The sequence below is a fragment of the Xenopus laevis genome, chromosome 4S (genome assembly GCF_017654675.1).
Source record: "Xenopus laevis strain J_2021 chromosome 4S, Xenopus_laevis_v10.1, whole genome shotgun sequence".
NCBI lineage: Eukaryota > Metazoa > Chordata > Amphibia > Anura > Pipidae > Xenopus > Xenopus laevis.
In genome coordinates, this window is record NC_054378.1 from 84,159,149 (window position 1) to 84,181,216 (window position 22,068).

The window sequence follows — 22,068 nt, forward strand, 5'->3', positions numbered from 1 at the left end:
ATGCACAGGAGAAATTAATGTACTGCACATGCACTGATGATAGGATCAAGGGCACCCCTGCTCTCCTACCCTGGTTAATGAATCAGTTGCTGATATTCTATGAGAAATGTATTCAATATGGCTCATGCTTCAACTGTGAAATAATCAGTGAACAAATTCATTTTTAAAATAGAAAAATGTCAAGAAATAAAAATAGAAAGCTTTAAAAGGTCTCCCAATGTGAAAAAAAATTCCAGGCCCCCACTATGATTTTGTGTGTGTGTGTTTGGTTGGGGGGGTTTTTGGCGAAATTACCGCACAAAATAAAGAGTTACCCATAGCTGCAGGGTCTGCTGCCTCTGTAATTACACCACTGGTCTTTAAATCTGGTGTACTACGTGATAGCAATTTGGACTGATGAGCTTTGGAAGGTAAACTTCCAAGAGACACTGCCAGGATGAGAGGCGCTTACGTTAGAATAAAAACTATTTGTAATATTGCAGTATAGTACAGGCAGCCCCTGGGTTATGTACGAGATAGAGACTGTAGGATTGTTCTTAAGTTGAATTTGTATGTAAATTGAAACATATACATTTACTTATTAAATGCAACGTTAGATGTCTGTCTTAAAGGAAAACTATACCCCCAAAATGAACACTTAAGCAACAGATAGTTCATATCATATTCAGTGACATATTAAAGAATCTTACCAAACTGGAATATATATTTAAGTAAATCTTGCCCTTTTACATCTCTTGCCTTGAGCCACCATTTCGTGATGGTGTGTGTGCTGTCTCAGAGATCACCTGACCAGAAATACTACAACACTAACTGTAACAGTAAGAAGTGTTGAAGCAAAAAACACAACTCTCTCTGTTAATTGGCTCATGTGACCTACCATGTATGGTTTGTTGGTATGTTTGTGAGTACAGTGAATCCTACGATCCCAGGGGGTGGCCCTTATTTTTTAAAATGGCAATTTTCTATTTATGATTACCCAATGGCACATACTACTAGAAAAGTATATTATTATGAAAATGGTTTATTTACATGAAGCATATGAGCTGTTTTATGCAGTATCTTTTTATAGAGACCTACATTGTTTGGGGGGTATAGTTTTCCTTTAACGTAGTATTTATTTTTACCTTTCTATCCTCTGCAGTAGACAACACACACCAAAGGGGATTTGGGCGGGTGGTTTATTATAGCTAAATGCTAATAAAAGTCAAGCACCCACAGTATGTTACTGTAACAGGCCCTGTCTGTAAGTGTGAGTTGTATGTAAGCCAGAAGTATGTAACTTGAGGACTCCCTGTATTGGAAAACATTGTCTTCCTTTAGTAAAAATAAAAAACAAAACAAAAAAAAAAAACTATTGACAACATTTCTGCCTGCATGGACGAATCTATTTCCTGGAAATTGTAATAATTTCTATTTCTTTTCATGAGACAAAACCTGGGTTCATAATGATGGATGCTTTTTAAACACTAGCTAACTGGAGGTCAAGGGAAGAGACAAAATACATAAAAAGAACCAAGAAAGAAAAAAAAAAAACCATGGTAAAATAGGTTTCCCCCTTTTCCTTAAACTTATAAGCAACTCATTAAGTTGTTTTCAGGTTGTACATGATAAATTACTCTGCTGCAACAAAGGTAGTCAGGCCAGAAAATCCTGATTACTGCCTTATTTGTTTTGTCTTCTTTTGGGCTTCCTATTGCAAGATAGCCGAAACTATTTTCTAATAAAGTTCCCCACTGAATGCAACTTGTCACACTGCTTGTTACAGGGTAGCACAGAGGCAGAGAGGTAGGTTGACAGGTCCTGTGGGAAACTTATTTACATCACTGGACCCCTAAATTAAGGTTAACTTGCAGTACTTTATCTGTCTAGGAGGGAGTGAAGTTATCACTGCTTGAGTTAAAACACAGCACTGTGTCCCCAGGCAAGGGACAGAGCAAGGTGCTGTGCTATAGCTTGCAGTACTACACATGGACAGACAAGTGTACCTTATTACTGAGCCTAATAACTGAGATGAGGTGCCATTGCATACCAACTTCCGCAGCCACAGGTTTTATATTTCAGTACAATACATCACTTATTTAATCTAGAAATGGGATGTGGAAAAGCCAGGTATACACTGCACAGACTGTTACCAACACTGAACAATAACAGCAGCAATAATTATCTCATGCCAGTGCACTAATGTCCTGTCTTACTACGTAGAATAGTGTAGTAATACCAGCTTGCAACCCTGGCTCTCCGTATCGTGAAAGCCCGGTGCTCGGTGAATAAGGCTTCGGTATCCTCCAATGCATTTAAGTGTAACAGATACAACCGGCACACTGGTCCAAAATCAAGCAGGGACAAGCCCTTGCTGTGTTTATTTGCAAAGTGCAACGTTTCGGGGTAAACCCCTTTGTCAAGGATGCTTGACAAAGGGGTTTACCCCGAAACGTTGCACTTTGCAAATAAAAACCACAAGGGCTAGTCCCTGCTTGATTTTAGACCAGTGTGCCGGTTGTATCTATGACACTTACCTGTCTTACTATGTATCTCCACTACAAGTTGTTTCGTATCTTCTCTGGAAACATCATTAACCACTTTCCTGCACACCAGCCACCGACTGTGCTATTTAAAGGTATAGACAACCAAGCTACCACCTGATATGTAACAGAACAGAAACAGCAGCCCGCAATTCCATGTTTTTTAGCTGTCCCACATAGCGTTGCACCATAAATGAGGCACTGCAAAGCACTGAAGCCACACATGCCACCCAGCATGATGCCTTCATAGTTACTAAAAGCAAATGCAGAGAAAACCAGATTTTAACAGCACTAGACAAGAAATGCAACCAATCTCCTTGGTTGGCTTGACTCAAACTTATACAGGTATGGGGCCTGTTACCCAGAATGCTTGGAACCTGGGGTTTTCCGGATAACTGATCTTTCTGTAATTTGGATCTTCATACCTTAAGTCTACTAGAAAATCTACTAGAAAATCATGTAAACATTAAATAAACCCAATAGGATGATTTTGCTTCCAATAAGGATTAATTAAATCTTAGTTTGGATCAAATACAAGGTACTGTTTTAATATTACAAAGAAAAAGTGAATCCTTTTTAAAATGAGATTTTCTTTCTGTAATTCAGAACTTCCTGGGTTTACGGATAATGGATGCTATAACTATCTGACCAAGACAGCCCCCATAACTAAAAGATAACCACAACCACATAACAGGAACTTCAAAACCATCTTCAAAATTTCCCGGAGACTTTCACACAAAAATGACACCTAAAGACTCCAATGGGTGGAAAAAAAAAATATGTCACACCACAAAAAAAATGTAACGCACAGACTTCAATGCATTTTGGCAGATTTTTTCAGCTTTGCGAAGATTTGGCGAATCGAAACGGGTCAGATTCATCCATGATTGTGTACAGGAGCTAGGCAAAGGTCGAAAATCTAAATTAATTCAATATAATACTGGCTGACCTAAGTGATGATCTGGGAAATCATAACAGGAGTAGTAACTTAGGACTCATAGCACTTACAGAAACAATAAAAGAGAAAGGTCTGTGGGAAATTTAAGTAGGACAGATCAAATCTGGTACGTCTGTGTAAAAAAAATGGACATAGACTGGGCACATAGAATTAGCCCTTTCAACAAAACAAACCCAAGCATCCATGGGCAGTTATATCAATGTGCGAATTACATAGGTGCCATATTAATATACATAAGTACCTAAACTGAATGCAACATAGCAAAACAGAATAAATTCAGATATAACATTAAAAGGCAATATTAAACTATCTTAATTCTTACAGCTGTACCAACAGCAGTTAAAGAAATAGTTACATTAAAAAAAAGTTTTGTATGCATTTAAAGGAGTTGTTCACCTTTATTTACTTTTAATATGATACAGAGAGTGATATTATGAGACATTTAGATTGGTCTTCACCTATTTGCGGTTTTTAAGTTATTTAGCCTTTTATTCAGTAGCTCTCCAGTTTGCAATTTCAGCAATCCGGTTGCTAGGGTCTAAATTACCCAAGCAACAAATCATTGACAATAATCTGTAGCCTTGCAGATAAGTTGTTTTTAGATGGGGTCAGTGACCCCCATTTGAATGTGGGAAAGAATCAGAAGGAAAAGGCAAATAAATAAAAATTATATTTAAAAAATGAGGACCAATGGAAAAGATGCTTAGAATTAGTCAGTCATTCTATTACATACAAAACGTTAACTTAAATAAACATTTATAATATTAATATTTGTACCATGTAGGAGATCTCTAATACTGAATATGGGCAGACTGAGGAATGGAACCCTAATAATGTGTATTTAAAAAACCTGCTCTGACATGTAGTCTGTATGCCCAATTTTTTAACATAATTTTTTGAATAAAGAGTATATTTTTATACATTGTTGAGTTTTGGGATAACTTTTTTTTTTTTGATAATTATCTTGGAGGCAATCATTTTAGCACTGAAACATTTCAAGGTAAACATCACACACCCTTATTTGAAATTATACTGATTTCCAGAGATGCATAAATAATAAATCATTGCAACTGCATAGACTTAAAATAAGTTTATAAAAAAAAAAGACAATATTTACCACTGTAGGCTCGTCAATTTCACATTTATTTTCCCAATATAGGCACAATTGTATACATGATCAGTTCTTTTTCAATGACTATCACACAACAAAACCTAATCTTTATACAACCAACTCAAGAGATTTATTTACAAATCATCCATAACACAGCAAAGGTGGGACTTCATAGTTTGTGCTTCTCATAGATGTATGGGATTTATTATCCGGTAACCCAGTGTCCAGAAAGCTCCAAAATAGAGGAATGCCATTTCTCACAAAGTCCTATCGAAAGTAAGAATTCATATTTGACAAATGTCTGTTATAAAGTATTATGATGTTAACTATACTAGTATAAATGCAATTGATAGCAAAATAATACTATTGGAATTTCATATTTTACGGATCCCTTATTTAGAAAACCACAAGTTTCCAAGGATTCAGGATAATATATCCCATACATGGAGGGAAATTAAAAAATTCCTGCCCGCTTACATATAAACACAAGCATACAAGGCAAGAACACATTTAGACAGAGATTTGTGTGTAATTTTTTGTTTCAACTTAATGATGGTTCTATCTCCCAACGGGGTAATGACAAACTGAACAATTTCTAGCATTGTGTGCTTTCTTACTCCATGGGAGGGTGCAAAACACAAGAAACTGATCCCGATTCAAAGTCAATGGGAATCAGCATGAAGTGAGGTCCAGTCTTGTGACAGACACATATTGCTTGCAAATAATGTCAATACACAGGAGACTGCACGTGGCACAAATTCCCATTGACTTAAATGGGGCAGGGGCGTGGCAATTTCTGTAATTCTGTCGCCCTCCCATAGTGGGGGGAAATGCTCAAGCAACAAAAATTAAAAATCCCCAATCTGACATTACCCTCAAACGAACAGTAACACCAAAAAATAAGTGTCCTAAAGTAATGAAACTATAATGTAGTGTTGCGCTGCGCTGCGCTTATCTGTTTTCTACCATGTGTCCTCTGCTTGAATGGCTACCCCAAGGCTTCACAGCAGCTTGCTTATATAGACTATAATTATTTTTCTGAAGCAAACAGCAGTTTTGCCAGTGCAGGGCAACACTACATTATCTTTCCTTTAAAACACTCATTTGTTGTTGTTACTGTTCCTTTAACTTCAGTAAACTGTTTTTATTCTATACATTTTGCAAATGTGTGCAGAGCAGAAACAAAGCCCTTCAGTTCTTTAATTCCAGGATGCCATCTAACCTGATTCAGAGTCGCTGCTATCTGAAGAACTGGAATCACTGCTGTTGCTCGCATCAGAGGCAGAAGAACTAGTGCTACTCGCACTCAGTCGGCTAGGTCCTCCAATTGGATGCGGAACAGTAGTTAGTTCCCCTAAAAAAAAAAAAAAAAAAAAAAGAATTAACAGATAAGCATTACATATTTAATATTAATGCTGATCACTTGAATTTGTTTTGTAAACCCTGTAAAAGAAATAAAAAATTATTCAGAGCACAGACTCGGCACATTCCTCTACATTGCTCAGGTCACATTTCAAAGCACACTTGCACTTTTTGATTTTTTTTTTATTCTAGTTTTCAACATATTAGCAGTTTTTACACTACACACCAGTTGTTCATTTTGGTCAACTGCCTATAGTCAGCTGTAAATAAAGTTTTTGTGAAAAGGAAATATTATTCTGCTTAGAAAATGAAGCTACTGAGAAGAGTCATCTGACATTTCTCTGTTCGGTTATAAGCAGAACATCATCACTAGGGGCAGATTTATCAAGGGTCAATTGAAAATTCCAAATTCTTTTTATGGTCAGAACTGTCAAATTCCATTAGAGTTATTCAAATTAGATTTGAGTTTTTTAAAAAAATTCTAATGACATTTTTGAGATTTATCTTTTGAGATTTTTTAAAATTCGAATCAAATTCAATTTGAATTCAATTAGAGTTTCGGGTCGATTACATTCATGCAAGTTTAAAAAATTCAATTTTTTATATAAATTTCGATTGGTCCGGTTTTTGCGAATTTGCATTGTGAATCCATTTTCGCAAATGAGACTGGTGTTTACGTGAGTGCAGCCAATGTGCGAGGTTGTTGTGTGCGAAAATAGGGTTGACCTTGTGTCGAGCGACTTTGGAAAACGAAGCGCCGCGTGTGCTTTAGTGCAGGCGACTTTACATTATAATGGAGAGGAAGACACGTGGAGACAGTTCGGTGAGATTGTCGCCCAGAAGAAGAGGCAACAAAATCTCCTCGTGTGAACTAACACTTAGGCTGGTGTAGAAAGTTAAGTGTACAAGAGATTCTAGCCACGTTTGTTTTAAGGGATTAGTTAACCGTTAACAAAACCTTTAATTTCCCAAATTCTTCTTATATGCCAACATTTTAGACTGCATGTAAACATGCAGGAGTCAAAATGTAATCAAAGTGTCTTCTCCTGGTATTTGTGATTTATCAGTTTTCAGTGTTTGAACATCACTTCAAATTCACTTGCATAGGATCTAGGATTATTTCCAAAGAATCCCCTTGCTGTGTATGTGACTAATCTAAAACCTTGAAATTAAGGGGACACAGAGTGATGTCATATTTGCTTTTTTAAGTGACTGTATGTTACGCCTTTCTGAAATGTTTACATTTTGGGGCAAAAGACATGTAATGGACAATATACAATTGTGTTTAGAATAATAGCAGTCCGACATCACTAACCAGATCAATCACTGTATTTGGCAGAAAATATATTGCTACTTGACAATTAATTTACTAGTAGGTGTAGTAGAGTAATCTAAAACAAACAGACATGCATGCTGCTGATTCTGTGTAACTGAATCATTACTTGAGGCTTGTTCAAAATAATAGCAGTGTTCAAAATAATAATCGCTTGTTCCAAATAATATATTAGTGTGGAGTGCAATTAGTGAGGTCATTCATTCTGTGAAAAAACAGGTGTCAATTATGGCTCTTATTTAAGGAAGAAAGGCGGCAAATGTTGTACATGCTGGTTATAGTGCATTTCTCTCTGAAAATGTAATATGGGTCGTTCCAGACATTGCTCAATACAGTGAAGCATCGTGGTTCAAGCATCATGACATGGTGATGTTTCTCATACTATTGTGTTGGGCCTATTTACCACATACCAGGGATCATGGATCAGTTTCAATACATCAAAATAATTGAAGAGGTCATGCTGCCTTATGTCGCAGAGGAAATGCCCTTGAAATGGGAGTTTCAACAAGGCAACGACCCCAAACACACCAGTAAACGAGCAACATCCTGGTTCCAACAAGATTGACATTATGGAGTGGCCAGCCCAATCCATGGACCTTAATCCAATAGAAAACTGGTGGAGTGACATCAAAAAACCAAGTAATGCAGAAGAATTGTGGAATGTAACAGGTGCCAGAAGTTGGTGGACTCCATGCAACACAGATGTGCAGCAATTCTTAGAAACAGTGACAACTAAATTTTAGTTCAGTGATTCAAAGGAAAGCAAAATCTTGAAGCATTTTTCAGTTGATACAGTTAATGTCTGAGTTTGTAAAAAATAGACACTGCTATTTTTTTTTTTTAACAGCCTAATATTACCGTTTCTTCACTTTCAATGTGATAAATCTTTCTTCAAGTTTTGAGTTGCAATAGAATGTGAAGGCTTTCCAATGCATTTGCGCAGATGCAAATAAAAGCTATTATATGGATTTGGAGCTTTATTCGCTTTTTTAAACACACTGCTATTATTCTGAAGACATAAAAAAACAAAAAACTATACCTTGGATTTTTGGTTTCTTAGCAGAGGTTAGCTGGCCGCTGACATCCCGAAGCCGCTTTTCTAATTCTTGTTTTTTTTCTTTATTCAGCTGATCCTTTGATTTTAAGGATTTTATACCTAAAATAAAATGGACAAATATATTGTATTTACTTAAAGGGATCCTGTCATCGAAAAACATGTTTTTTCAAAAACGCATCAGTTAATAGTGCTACTCCTGCAGAATTCTGCACTGAAATCCATTTCTCAAAAGAGCAAACAGGGAGCTGTTATCTGGTTACCTTCCCATTGCTCTTTTGTTGCGGGGGGGGGGGGGAAAAAGGGAGGGAAGATATCACTCCCACTTGCAGTACAGCAGTAAAGTTTGATTGAAGTTTATCAGAGCACAAGTCACATGACTTGAGGCAGCTGGGAAATTGACAATATGTCTAGCCCCATATCAGATTTCAAAATTGAATATAAAAACATCTGTTTGCTCTTTTGAGAAATGAATTTCAGTGCAGAATTCTGCTGGAGCAGCACTATTAATTGATTCATTTTGAAAAAAAAATGTTTTTTCCCATGACAGTATCCCTTAAACTTTTCTGTAGCAATCAGGATACTTCTTTAGCAAATACACTTACTGTTTGGCTTTTTAGTTCTCTTTCTCAAGCACACCATTACATATTTTTCTAGATGCCTCAGTGTTGATTGTTTCAAGGTCTCGAAATCAATTTCAATCTCATTAGGATTAGAGTCCTTCAACGAAGGCTCTCTGGACTGTATTATATGAACAATGCGGCCAAGCTTTTCTCCTGGCAATTTATTGATATCCAAACTTAACTGTCTTTTCTCATCATAACTCATAGGTTTGACATCATCTTCTTCATCAGAAACATGCAATTTCTTCTTCTTTGCATCACTAAGAAATAAAATGGCCAAGTTTACAGGTAGCAGATATACATTAATCTATAGTGATCTACAGTCACTCAAACTATTAATCAAGGAGTCACTGTTTAACTAGAAAAGCAAAATTTCTGCTAACAAGTTTTTTTTTTTGTTAGTCTTTATAATTACAAGAATTTTGTACTGTCAAACATTTCCCAACTTATTGGCTCATCCTTTTTACATGCCACATGATTATATTAAAATTGCAATGCCATCCAAATATATATGGTACATACAGACTATAAGTCATACAAATGCAACCCAACACTTTAAACTAGTTCTGCATTTTTCTTCTCTGTGGGAGAAATTTCAACTTCTGCTTGTATCTTTAAGATGAAATGAAAATTTCATATATACTATGAGAGAATAAGTAAAGAAAATGAGTTAATTTGATTAAACAGCAGCACTCCAAGGGCAAACAGTAGACATCTGTTTTGCGGGACAGTTAAATCACTTTATTTTACTGCAGTGCGGTTGTACTAATTTTGATTAGCTCTGACAGATGGCAAAGGGACATTCCCCTGCTTACAAAGCAATGCTTCCCATACACTCAGCCTTGGACTGCAGCAGGGCATGAGGTGGCAAGCAGTTACTTGCAGCATTATAATCCAGGGTTGCTGGTATTTTGATTTTCTGTCTCTTCTTTGGTTTAAAATGAACATGTGGACAGTCTTCATAAGACTTTCTAGGTTCCATGTCACAAATCTTAATTACTGAGAGTGAGGATACAGAAGGGACTTGCAAATATGGTAGGGATGGATACTGTGACGAAAAATACAATTAATATCACCATTCTTTCCTTAAGATTTCTTTAGTACCTGTACAATATCTTCCACAGTGCCAGAGCAATCTTGCTTAATAACTATAAGCCGTAAACAGAGTTTGCAATGGATATTCATTTCATGTCTTAAAACACAAGTAGGTTAATTTGTATTTTTTCAAAATAATATCCTATGAAACATTCACACACAAAAAACCTGCATGTTAAAGGAACAGTAACACCAACAAATGAAAGTGTTTTAAATAAATGACAATATAATGTACTGTTGCCCTGCACTGGTAAAAACTGGTGTGTTTGCTTTAGAACCACAACTATAGTTTATATAAACAAGCTGCTGTGTAGCCATGAGGCAGCCATTCAAGCACATGAACACAGTAGATAACAGATAAGTTTTGAAGAATCACATTGTATACTAAAGAGCTTATCTGTTATCTGATGTGCATCCTGTGCCTTTTCAGCTTTGAATGGCTATCCCCATGTCTACACAGCAGCTAGTTTATATAAACTATTGAAGAGTTTCTGAAGCAATCACACCAGTTTTACTGTACAAAAGTAATAAATACAAAAGTACTATTATATTTTCATTACTTTAAAAACACTAATTTTATTGGTGTTACTGTTACTTTAACTGTATTTTTCAGGCATACATATGCATAACAGACATCTGGAGGAAGCCAGATACAGTCAAATGTTTGCAGTAGGTACAGAATGAGAAAAGAGTCTGTTTTGCACTTTAGTTATGTTTAAAGACAGTCAATGCATTATAAATGTTTTAAATTTGTTAAAAGTTAATTACATCATTCTGATTCTTGGTAGACCTTCCTTTAACTGAAAGCCCAAGGGCTGTATTTAGTCCACGGCTCCAACTTGTGTGGACTTAAATCTGGCTACTTTGATGCTAACTTTGTAAGCTTCAAAAGTTATCAGCACCGAGATTGACCGCTCAGATTCAGGGTACAGGGCAATATTTTAAAAACTAAGCATCCCTAGGCCCTCGCCCCACCAATCTAGCCTGCTTCGCTCGCAAACAGAGCACCCCCCACTTGCATTGCTCCAATGCTCACTTCGCTAACCATGACAGCTCCTAGTTTGCACGCACAGTGTGGGCGGGAGATTCAAGCAACTGCCAAAATCTCCTGCCTAGTCCCCAGTCCAAATGCGGGCCACCTTCAGCTTTCTGCCACCCTAGGCCCAGGCCTGTCAGGCTGTATGATCTGCATTGTTCACACTTAGAATCCCATATATTCTTCACACCTGAATGTCCCTGGATTGTTCACACTTGTAAGTACTTGCTTTGATCACACCTCAGACTGTTATTGCCCACAATGTTCACACCTCAGACTGTAGGAGCAGCAATGGCATTGTGTTACTGTACATAGTACAGAACATACTGTTCATCTTAGTGGTTCTGATAGGTTTCCTTGTCTCCTACCTAACTCTGTCTGTGTGTGGGTACCATACTCTGCCTGCCCTACTCTGCTTGTGTGTGCCATACCCTTGCTGCCTGTGTGTTTCAAAAAAACAATATGAACCCGGGAGCACCACAATGGACAAAACATCGATAGTCTGTGCTACATGTTAGCATGTCCCACTCATAGCACCAGAGCTTATGCTCTAAAGTTAAAAGTAGTCTCTTTTATAGTAACACATTAAAACATATCAGGGCATAAATCCACATAAGGACCAGACATTTTGTGGCATCTCGCACTTCCTCAGAGCGAACCCTTGGTCTCATCATCACCAGCTAACTAGAGCATGAGCATTTAAAAACATCATTAAGAGTCATTAATAGCAGGAGAGTTCCCATCAGGCCTGGATTTGTGGAAAGGCCACCAAGGCCCGGGCCTAGGGCAGCAGGATTTTAGGGTTGGCATGCTGCCCAACCACACCCACATTGGTTCAGAAACACTAGGAGATACGATAGTTTTATAAATTTCCCGTGCGCCAATCCCCATTACTAAAGTCCCGATGACAATTTGAGCGAATAAAAGGGAGAGGATGGGGGCGACGAACCTAGGGGCGCCCACTATGTAAATCCAGCCCTGGTTCCCATTCTCTATTCATTCCACCATGTATAGCTATAGTTTTTAAATGATAAAGCCAATAGGCCTAACTCATGGACAGCCTCCAATCAAGATCTCCCCTTCTATTCTGAAACTTGGGTTTATTATCAATAATTTGAAAAAATATATCTGCATGCCCGTTGTGTTTCTCAACCACGTTTCCCTTTTGCCGATTTAAAATCTTTGCGTTCTAATAGATGCTCCAAAAATCTCAAAGGCGGCTTACAAGTGGTCTAACACATATATGGAGAACCACAGTCACTAGTATGCCATGCTTACTTATAAACATTTGAAATGCCAGGAAGACAGACTCTTCCCTTTCCTAAAAACAAAAGAGGGTGTTTTCTCTAAAACCGAAGCTAAAATAGGATCCCGCAACAGAACATCCCAATGCTCCCCGACATATTGTTGTATAGCATAAAAACCCCTATTAAAAGTGGTGCAAAACCTCAAAGTTGATAAACATTTTTTCTTGTTATCATAACAACTGTAATATATGACTCTGTACTGCCTTCTCATAGGCATATACATATACCATAATAACCTAATAACTTGTAGTGGATATCCTCTCTCATGAAATCTGTCCCATAAAAGCATTGCTTGATGTTGAAAGGCATCTGTCAAAAGGTGTCCATACACGGGCCGATAAAGCTGCCGACAGACCGAGTCGGCAGCTTATTGGCCCGTGTATGGGGCCCTCCGACGGGGTTCCCCGATCAATATCTGGCCAAAAGTCGGCCAGATGTCGATCGGACGGGACTAAAAATCCTGTCGGATCGCGGCCGCATCCATTTGTTGATGTGGTCCCGTGATCCGACCGCCTGTTACCCATCGTTAGATCCGATCGTTGGGCCCTAGGGCCCACAATCGGCTCAGCCAGATATCGCCCACCTCAAGGTGGGCATATCGGGGAGAGATCCGCTAGTTTGGCAACATCTCCAAACGAGCGGATCTCTCCGTGTATGGCCACCTTTAGATGGAAAAACTGGCACACCAGGATGCCTACTTTTTGAATGCAATAAAGTATTGCATGTAATAGGTTTTCTAAACAGATCTAGAGCTAAAAAGACTACATCTAAAAATACAATCATGTTTATGTGTGTCTCCAATATGAAAGCTATCCCCTCCAACACATTATTGCAATATTTCAAAAAAGAAGTGAATGATGACTCATCACCATCCCACACTCCTATGCAGTCATCAATATAATGATAAAAACGTTCTATTTTTGTTCTCCCTAAAGATGTGAAGCCGCTCCCACCAACCCATAAAAAGGTTATTGTACATGGTCACAAACAAAGCACCCTTAGCAGCCCCACATCTCTGGAGATAAAACCTGACATTAAATAAAAAAATATTTGAATGCAAATCCTAAACTTGCATAATAAATTTATTCTGAATATTAGGATATTTATGATTATATTGCAATCAAAAATAAATAGCATTCAGATCCAAAGAGTGATCAATGGAAGAATGTGCAAGTGTAGTCAATATCCTTCGAGAACCATCTATAAGTAGTCTTTCAATCAAGATCCATACATTTATTAATACACATAGCAGCGTCTCTTAGAAAAGTAGGAAGTGCCATCACAAATGGTATCAAAAGTTTATCAATCTATTGTGACAAAAATTCCCCAAGGCACCAATAATCGCCACAATGGGCATCCCTTCACATTTACTAAAGATTTGTGTACCTCGGGTAAAATATAAAACAACAGAACCACACAATTTTTTACAGCTCATAAATTTAAATGAATCCTTAGTAGTGTTCCCCTTCTCATATCCTTCCAGTAACAGTATATTTAATTTCACCAGAAACTTCTCAGTGGGATCCATGTTCGGTGGGGGAAGGGGGTATAGGTGTCTACTGTATATCGTTTAATTGTCTCAGTACCTCCTTTTTATAATATGAGGCATCTAAGACAACAACCGGATCCCTTTTATCGACACTCTTTATTGGCTCATGTGACCTAACATGTACGGTTTGTTTGTGTGCACCATGAATCGTAGAATCCCAGGGGGCAGCCCTTATTTTTTTTAAAATAGCAATTTTCTATTAATGATTACCCAATGGCACATACTACTATAAAAATAAATTAGAAAAATGGTTTATTTACATGAAGCAGGGTTTTACATATGCGCTGTTTTATGCAATATATTTTTATGGAGACCTACATTGTTCGAGAAGGGTATAGTTTACTTTTTTTGTTACACATATGAGTAAGTGATATCCCTGCAGGGAGCACCAGCCATTTGTGTTTTTGGTGTAGTACCACCATTAATGAGGATACTGTCTAAACATTTCTTGAGATAATATGGGTGTGGATTAAAGTGGGCGTGGTTTTAAAAGGGGAGTGCCCAACACTGACTTCCATTATTAGCCCTCCAACATGTAGGCCAGAAAAAATTCCAGCCCTCAGTACAACAGAACTTGGACAGCACTACAATAAAGAATTAAAAGGATTCTTATAACTACACTTATGTTACAAATAAGTGCTGGGCACCTCCTTAAGGTCCCTGCCGAGAAGCACATTAGGATGTGGGTAAATGATCATGACTGTGCCTCCTGCACAGCCTGGGGAAGCTGCCAGCAGATAGTTGACCAGTAGTTTTTGGAAAAATTGTCAGTAAAGTAAAACAAAAAGTTTTTTATATTTTTAAGGTGTATAACCTAAGAGTAAAGACTTAAAATGATGGTTGCAATACATTTATGTTGCCAATGCACTACAAACATTGACATCAGTGGTTTTAACTCACCTGAAAATAGACCTCTTCTTCAACTCTTTCTGTTTTACTTTTTTCTTTTTCTGACCTTGGCAAGATTTTCTTTTCAATATTTTCTTCCTTTCCCTTTTCTTCTTTTTCTTTTTCCCTTTTTTAGACTTCTTTTTTGCTTTGGGTACGGGTGTTTCTGTTAAAGCTTTAAGCTGTTCTTGAACTGCCCTGAGCTATAAGATTACAGATGCATTTTACAGAACCAGCGTAGTTTTAATAATTTGCCAAATGTAGTGTGTGCTCTAAATGTTGCATAAAGTGACATCTTGTGGTGATCTGAAAGGCATGCACTTATAAGACCTGAAAATTGCAATTACTCCAGTAATGATAGCTGTCCCTACACACTTTATCAGGGTAATACTGTATAGGTGGGTAAATACACAGGCTGAGTTATGGAAATTAAGTCACAAATAAAAAGGATTTAAATTGTAAATGTTAAACACATTAAGGGTTTTGAAAGAAAACAAAATTAACATTAACACATAATAAACCATTTTATTATTTACTTTAAAATATCCCTTCTTTTTTAGCTGTATTTTAGCTGCTAGCAAACAGAATATAGTTGCTTTAGTTACCCTGTGGATACTGTGATAGAGCTATATATGGCCAGACCAGAACACAGAGACTGGGAAGTTGCAAGGTGGATGAATATATTGGCCCCACAATTTTAAAAACTGGCTTCCACTAGATACATCAGTAAACTATATAGGAATTATTTAGCATTTGTAGAGTTCATATATTTAGAGAGCTAATACATACTTGGTCCTGTAGCAAAGCGAGGTGTCGTGCCCGTTCATCTTCAGAATCAGACGGACTTTGTTCAGAAGAGCTAGAACTACTACTTTCATCAGTAGAAGACTTGTATCTCTCTACTACACTTTGAGAAGCAAGTGGTTCATCTGGTATTTTGGCAAACATCCCCTCAAAAACATCCTGGAGATACAAAAGATATTTAAAAAGTCCTCAGACAGTTGCAGGTATGCCATGTGTAGAATGGGCAAATAAAACAAAATTTCTTCCAAAAACAATTAGAATGTAAAATACATACAAAAAGTGGCTTAAAGTCAATCTAGATACAGTAAATGGTTTTAAGGTTCCCAATTACCTGCAGCTTTCGAGCCATATTTACTACTTCGTTATCAGGAGGGTTGTACTTATAACAGTTCATGAACATTAATCGGACATCAGAAGCAAAGTCCTGAGTGTCTTTATAGAGTCCATTTTCCATTTTGTCCTTAATAAAAGTGTTAGAAGGGAAAGAAAAAGTGTTAATCACTGTATAGTTGGCAAACAAACATTTCTTTGAGAGAAGGTGTTATTGATAGAAACAAGCAATATAAAGTTAGAACCCAAAAGAATTAGGCAAGAAGTGGCTTACTGTACTAGCCTGAAATACAGCAGACTTACAACATTAAGATCAATACCACTAAGAGTGCCCAGGGATCTTTTATTTAGGTCAGCTCTAAAACACTGCTCATATTTTGTGCTGCTGTTTGTGTTATTAGCTTAGGAATAGCACTAGCTACTCAAAAACAGATCATATATGTCAGATATAAACTGGTTATTGTAAAAGTGCTTATAGGAGAAAAATAAATTAAATCTTGTGCTTTCTAAAATAATAAAAATTATTTTGGAAAAAAAAAAAATCTTGTGCTTTCTAGAAATGACAAACATTTTGAAGGTAAAGACAAAGTGACCTGTAAAACACAGTATTTAGTCTTCTAGTGTTACTGGCCTTTCAATCTTTTTGAACATAGATTGCAAGTTCGAAGAATAGAGATTGCTGTCTGAGTGTGAAAATCTACAATAAGCTTGCTTCACGTGGAATCAATTACTAATTACGAATCAAATCAAAATTAGAAAAAAAAAAGTTGTCTGTTAAAATATTTATGGACCTAACTGTATACTGCCGCCAGCACATTGACCCAACTCAGTAACGAGAATTTAAGATTGTTTACAGGATTGTGAGGTGTGTTTTTAAGGGTTCTAGCTAATGATACAAAAATTTTATTTGACAGCAATTGTTGAAAAGTTTTTGAGCCCTATGCTGCAGGTAGGGTTAAAGATATTTTCTTCACAAAAACAATATACTACAAATGTACTACATTGACACATTAACCCTTTAACTTGGGAAACATAAAAACAATAGACGCTGAATCATGAAAACCCTGCAAATTGTTCTGATGCATTCTGCAGAAGGGGAATAAAGTGGTTAACCAATAAGAGCAAAAGTAAACACGGGAGTGTGACTGGTACCAAACCAGTGATCAGTAAAACAATTCTTGCCTGCAACCCACTGGTGCAGATTACCAAAAGCAGGTTTTAAAGATTCCTTAGGTGATGGGTGTGGGTTTGTGTACATAAACTGCATTGTAAGGTTTTACTAAGCCATGTGAAATATGTGCATGGCCAACTAAATTGAATAATTGGTTTTCAGGGTTACTCTATTAAGGTTTCACCCACTTTAGTGCTAACCTAACTTTGAGAACATGCAGAAATCGCAATACCAGACTTTGAAGACACACACACATTTTTGCAAATTAGGGGTGGGGATGGAAAACACGTCCCAAAACAAGGCAGTAAAAACTATTTTCCCCTTCCCACCCCTAATTTGTATATGCATAGGATTCGGTAGAATCTTTCGCGAAGGATTCGGGGGTTCGGCCGAATCCAAAAAAGTGGATTTGGTGCATCCCTAATATGTATGTGTGTGTGAATAGATCAGCACTCACTGTCATTTCACATGAATTTACAACTTATCTGACTAAGCCTATGACTAAGTGTCCCTGGTAGACACGAAACACGCCAGGCCTTGGTTTTTAATTATGGAGAATAAAATGTAAGCTTTTTAACCTTTTACAATCTGACTCCGGCTCTACTACTTTGTGGGACCAGGCTTTTGCCAGCCTCCTTGATGTTTTCCTAAGATCTACTAGTAAAGGGAAAAAGATGCACAAAAACACAAGGACTATATAAAACATCTTGTTAGGAGAAGAAGAATAATGTCCCAACTGTCAACTCAAAATAAACTTACTCTGATCGTTCCAAGGTCCATGGGGTGTTTCATAGCATCACTATAATCAAGCAAGGATGTAGGGATCACATCTTTATAGAAAGGCCATGCATACTCTGCATGTTTCTTTGACATCATCTCATTAAGTATATTATTGCAATGCTTTAGCCGTTCACATATTTGATTGTTTTTGATAAGGTGGATGTGATGCTGAGAATCAGGCAGATCCACAGATGAAGTTTCAGCTGACCTAGTTTTCGCTGTTCCAGACAGTATTTTATTTGGTTTTGGTACAGATAAAGTTGGAGACGATTCACAGCTGGTTGCAGTGAATGATACGGCAGGAGTTGTTGTATCAGCTTTCCTTTTAATGCCTTTATTGACCTAAAATGAAAATGTCAATGAAAACAAATTAATAAATCATAAATAAGAATGCAGTGGGGAAAAAACATTTATGTAGTTAATTGGAGTTGCTCTTGGCAAAAAGTAAGCATTTTTTTCAATGAGTTTTTCAATTTTTTCAAATTATTTTGAGAATTAGTAGACTTTTTGAAAATTATGAGTAGAACATGAATTTGATACATTGCAGTTTTTTCTATAATCAAACTTTTTAATAAATAAGAAAACATTTCAGCGGTACAATTTTGAGTATATTTTAACTTTCAAAAGCCTCAAATTCATAAATTTAAATTTTGAGAAATTGGCATCTGCCTGTGCTACAGCGAGATTGCCTAATCCCTATTTTCTTACAACAGCTTTTAGCCACATATTAGGAATGAAACTGCTTAAAAAAAATCAGCTAGAATTATTATAAAATTCAGGAATACTTTGGATTATATGGCTGAAAAACACTATTGTAGACAGATTCCAGTTTCAATAGTTGTATATTTAACATGTTTTTCAGATGCTGTATAATGGTTGCCATAATTAGTTCTAGTATCAAAAGCGAAGGTGCTACAAGTAACCAGTATTAATAACTCACTGTTTCCAACAGAAAGGTATCCTCTTTTGTCTCTTCCAAACACTTGGATCACTGATAGCAACACTCAAGATAGCAAGCTAGATTTGAACTGTACAAGTGGTTACTGGATTTATAAAATGGGCTTCTGCTGCAGGTGGAATAATGTGAGCTGCAAGATTTTTCTATTTAGGTATACACTGAGCAGATGCACTTAGAGGGTGAGCGGGTAATTCACAGAGTCTGCATTCTCACACCACCAGATGACCAGATTTAAAGATTTAAAGAGATCTATGACCATAGCGGAGTACTCTTAGAAAAATATTGTACTTTTTATCAAGTCCCACCATGACTTACTCTGTATAAAAGTTGTGCTAAGTCTAACCTGAATGAATCCTTCAAGGAATATTCAGTAGCTGATCCTGCTTTAATAAATACACCCAATTTTAAAATGGACTCAATGGGATATATTTATTAAGGTAACAGAGCTCACCAGAGGGAAAGCCCTCCATTATTTATTCACATGCATGGGATTTTTAGGGGCATATTTACCAACTTCTAAAAATCCCATTCAAGTGTATATAGAGAGGCAAAATTTCCTTATGGCAAGCTCTTTTTCACATTTTGATATACTCCATGATTTAATGTCTTTTATTAGGCCGGAGCAAAATAAGTCATACTGTATTACAATGATGGAAGCTTGGTACACTGTACAAGATTTTTTGTTATAAAACTATATGCAAAGCTAGTACATAATTATACCAGCAGAGTTAAAGTTATTATTGATGCAAAAGGAAGTGATATAAAAAGAAAACATTTAAATTGGTATTGAATAACAAAAACAGCATATTTTAGCTTTTTTTCCGCATGAAATTTCACATTATAAAAAAAAGCAAAAGTTTTTTGATTTGTTATTTAGTAAATTTAGAGAATTCAATTATTCATTTTTGCAAAGTACTATACAGTTTCTTGTATTTATAAATGCCAATTGTCCTACATTGCCTAGTTCTACCTTTATAAAAATAGAACTAAATTGGCAGACTTGCTAAGGTAGATCTGTTATAATGTTCAAGCTCTTCATCGCAAACACCACTTGCCCTTTGTATATTCAAAACAAGGTTAAGTCTAGGAATATGTTTTTATATGTATTATTGTTTAAATCACGGCACAGTATTGTCATCTCCTCAAATGTTCCACGCACATGACTAATGTCATGATGTTAATGATCTTTCTACATTATTTGTCCATGGACACGGGATTTCTCAACTTAATTCAAAATACAAGGATATATAAGAATACCAATGTGGCCTCAACAAGGGTTCCACTTTTTTGGAACCCCAATATTATGAAATCATTTTTTTTAACCAAAACACTATGGCCTGTGTGACCATATGATTAGGCATATAGCAGGCTATTGGTGAGAAAAAGGATAGTGGAAAAAAAAGTGGGGGCAGTGCTGGGGTCCTACACAGTATAAACTTGCAGGCAGTGTCATTCTGTGGCTACTAAAGCAAAAAAAAAAAAAAAAAGTACTTTCTTGCATAAAAAAGGGGAAATAACTTAAGGGATGAAAACATAATTATTCCTGGTTATAGGTCCCTGGTAAGGCCGTACCTTGAGTAAGCAGTGCAGTTTTGGGCTCCAGTCCTTAAAGAGGATCAATCACAAAAATAAAAATGTAATAAATGCTTTAATTCACTGAAATAAGACGTTTCTGAATATAACCAATTTAATATTCTGTACTGTTTCTGAAATTACCAAGTAACTCTTCACTGTCCCATACTCAGCATCCTGTCTCTCTTTATTTTCTCTTCATGCAGTAGGTGGAGTCAGTTTTTGATTGACATGTCCAATACATCCATTGGGGGTTGCCGAGAAGATGTATTAAATAACAATCTCTGATGAAAATCCTGTTTTGCTGCATGCAGGGAGTGTGCCAGAGTCAGTTATTTTGTTAGATTTTTGTTTGTACTAGAGTTGGCTATTTGAATTAGCTCTCAACATCTATGAATAAAGGAAGCCCCCTAAAAGATGCAGTAGACCTACCTTTCAATCAAACTCTGAGCCACACCTCAGCATGACGAAATTTTCATTTTCGTGATAGTTCCCCTTTTAGGAATAATGAAGTATAAAGTATGGGGTTGTTCTCTCTGGAATAAAATACCCCTCTGAAGGGACATGATTACATTACATTACATTAGAGAGCATTATACACAGATAGCAGGAGATCTTTTTTTCTCTTTAAATGGATCCCCCACCAGAGGCAACCCTTTTAGACTAAAGGAAAATAACTTTTGTTTGAAGCAGTGTAGGAGTTTTTCTTGGTGAGTACAGTGAGGTTGTAGAATGCTCTGCTGGACGATGTTGTGATGGCCGATTCTGTAAATGCCTTTAAAGGGGATCTGTCACCTTAAGAAATAATTCCAAATCCTATCAGATGATGTTAGTCAAGCAAAATACATTTCCCTTTTACACTATAAAAATTATTGAAATCTTGTGTTTATTAATCTTGGCATTCACAATCACAGTAGACAGGCAGCTGCCATTTTGAAGACACTTATTAAAGGAATAGTTCAGTGTGAAAATAAAAACTGGGTAAATAGATAGGCTGTACAAAATAAAAAATGTTTCTAATATAGTTAGTTAGCCAAAAATGTAATATATAAAGACTGGAGTTAACAGATGTCTAATAAAACAGCCAGAATCCAACTTCCTGCTTTTCAGCTCTATATATCTGAGTTAGTCAGCGACTTGAAGGGGGGGCCACATGGGACATTTCTATTCAGTGAGTTTGTAATTGATCCTCAGCATTCAGGTCAGATTCAAAAGCAACAGATATGACCTATGTGGCTCCCCACAAGTCTCTGATTGGTTACTGCCTGGTAACCAGGGTAACCAGTCAATGTAAACCAAGAGAGCTGAAAAGCAGGAAGTAGTGTTCTGACTGACAAGTTATACATCAAATCACTCCAGCCTTCATACATTACATTTTTGGCTAACTAACTATATTAGAAACATTTTTTATTTTGCACAGCCTATTTACCCAGTTTTTATTTTTACACTGAACAATTCCTTTAAGGCAACCTCTGCATAATCCCACAATCTTGTATATGTGTCAGAATGGGGCACCCGATACCCATGTCTATGCACTGACTACACTGTTAAGATGGTTAGGAGGGTGGTGGAATGTGGGGGAGTGCAGCGAAATCTATGAAGTACAGACAGGTCC

At 36.8% G+C, this 22,068-nt stretch overlaps 1 protein-coding gene across 3 annotated transcripts in view; it reads right to left on the bottom strand.

The window, feature by feature from the left end:
• The window catches only part of brdt.S (bromodomain, testis-specific S homeolog), a 54,932-nt gene that overhangs the window by 12,365 nt on the left and 20,499 nt on the right, over nt 1–22,068 (bottom strand). For all 3 annotated transcript variants that reach the window (XM_018261022.2, XM_018261021.2, XM_018261020.2), the window contains exons 6-12: nt 17,903–18,265; nt 15,974–16,102; nt 15,628–15,801; nt 14,851–15,041; nt 8,946–9,223; nt 8,326–8,442; nt 5,814–5,945 (exon numbers count right to left, since the gene is read on the bottom strand). In XM_018261022.2, coding sequence (XP_018116511.1) covers nt 5,814–5,945; nt 8,326–8,442; nt 8,946–9,223; nt 14,851–15,041; nt 15,628–15,801; nt 15,974–16,102; nt 17,903–18,265 — 1,384 coding nt within the window. The remainder of the gene's footprint in view (nt 1–5,813; nt 5,946–8,325; nt 8,443–8,945; nt 9,224–14,850; nt 15,042–15,627; nt 15,802–15,973; nt 16,103–17,902; nt 18,266–22,068) is intronic.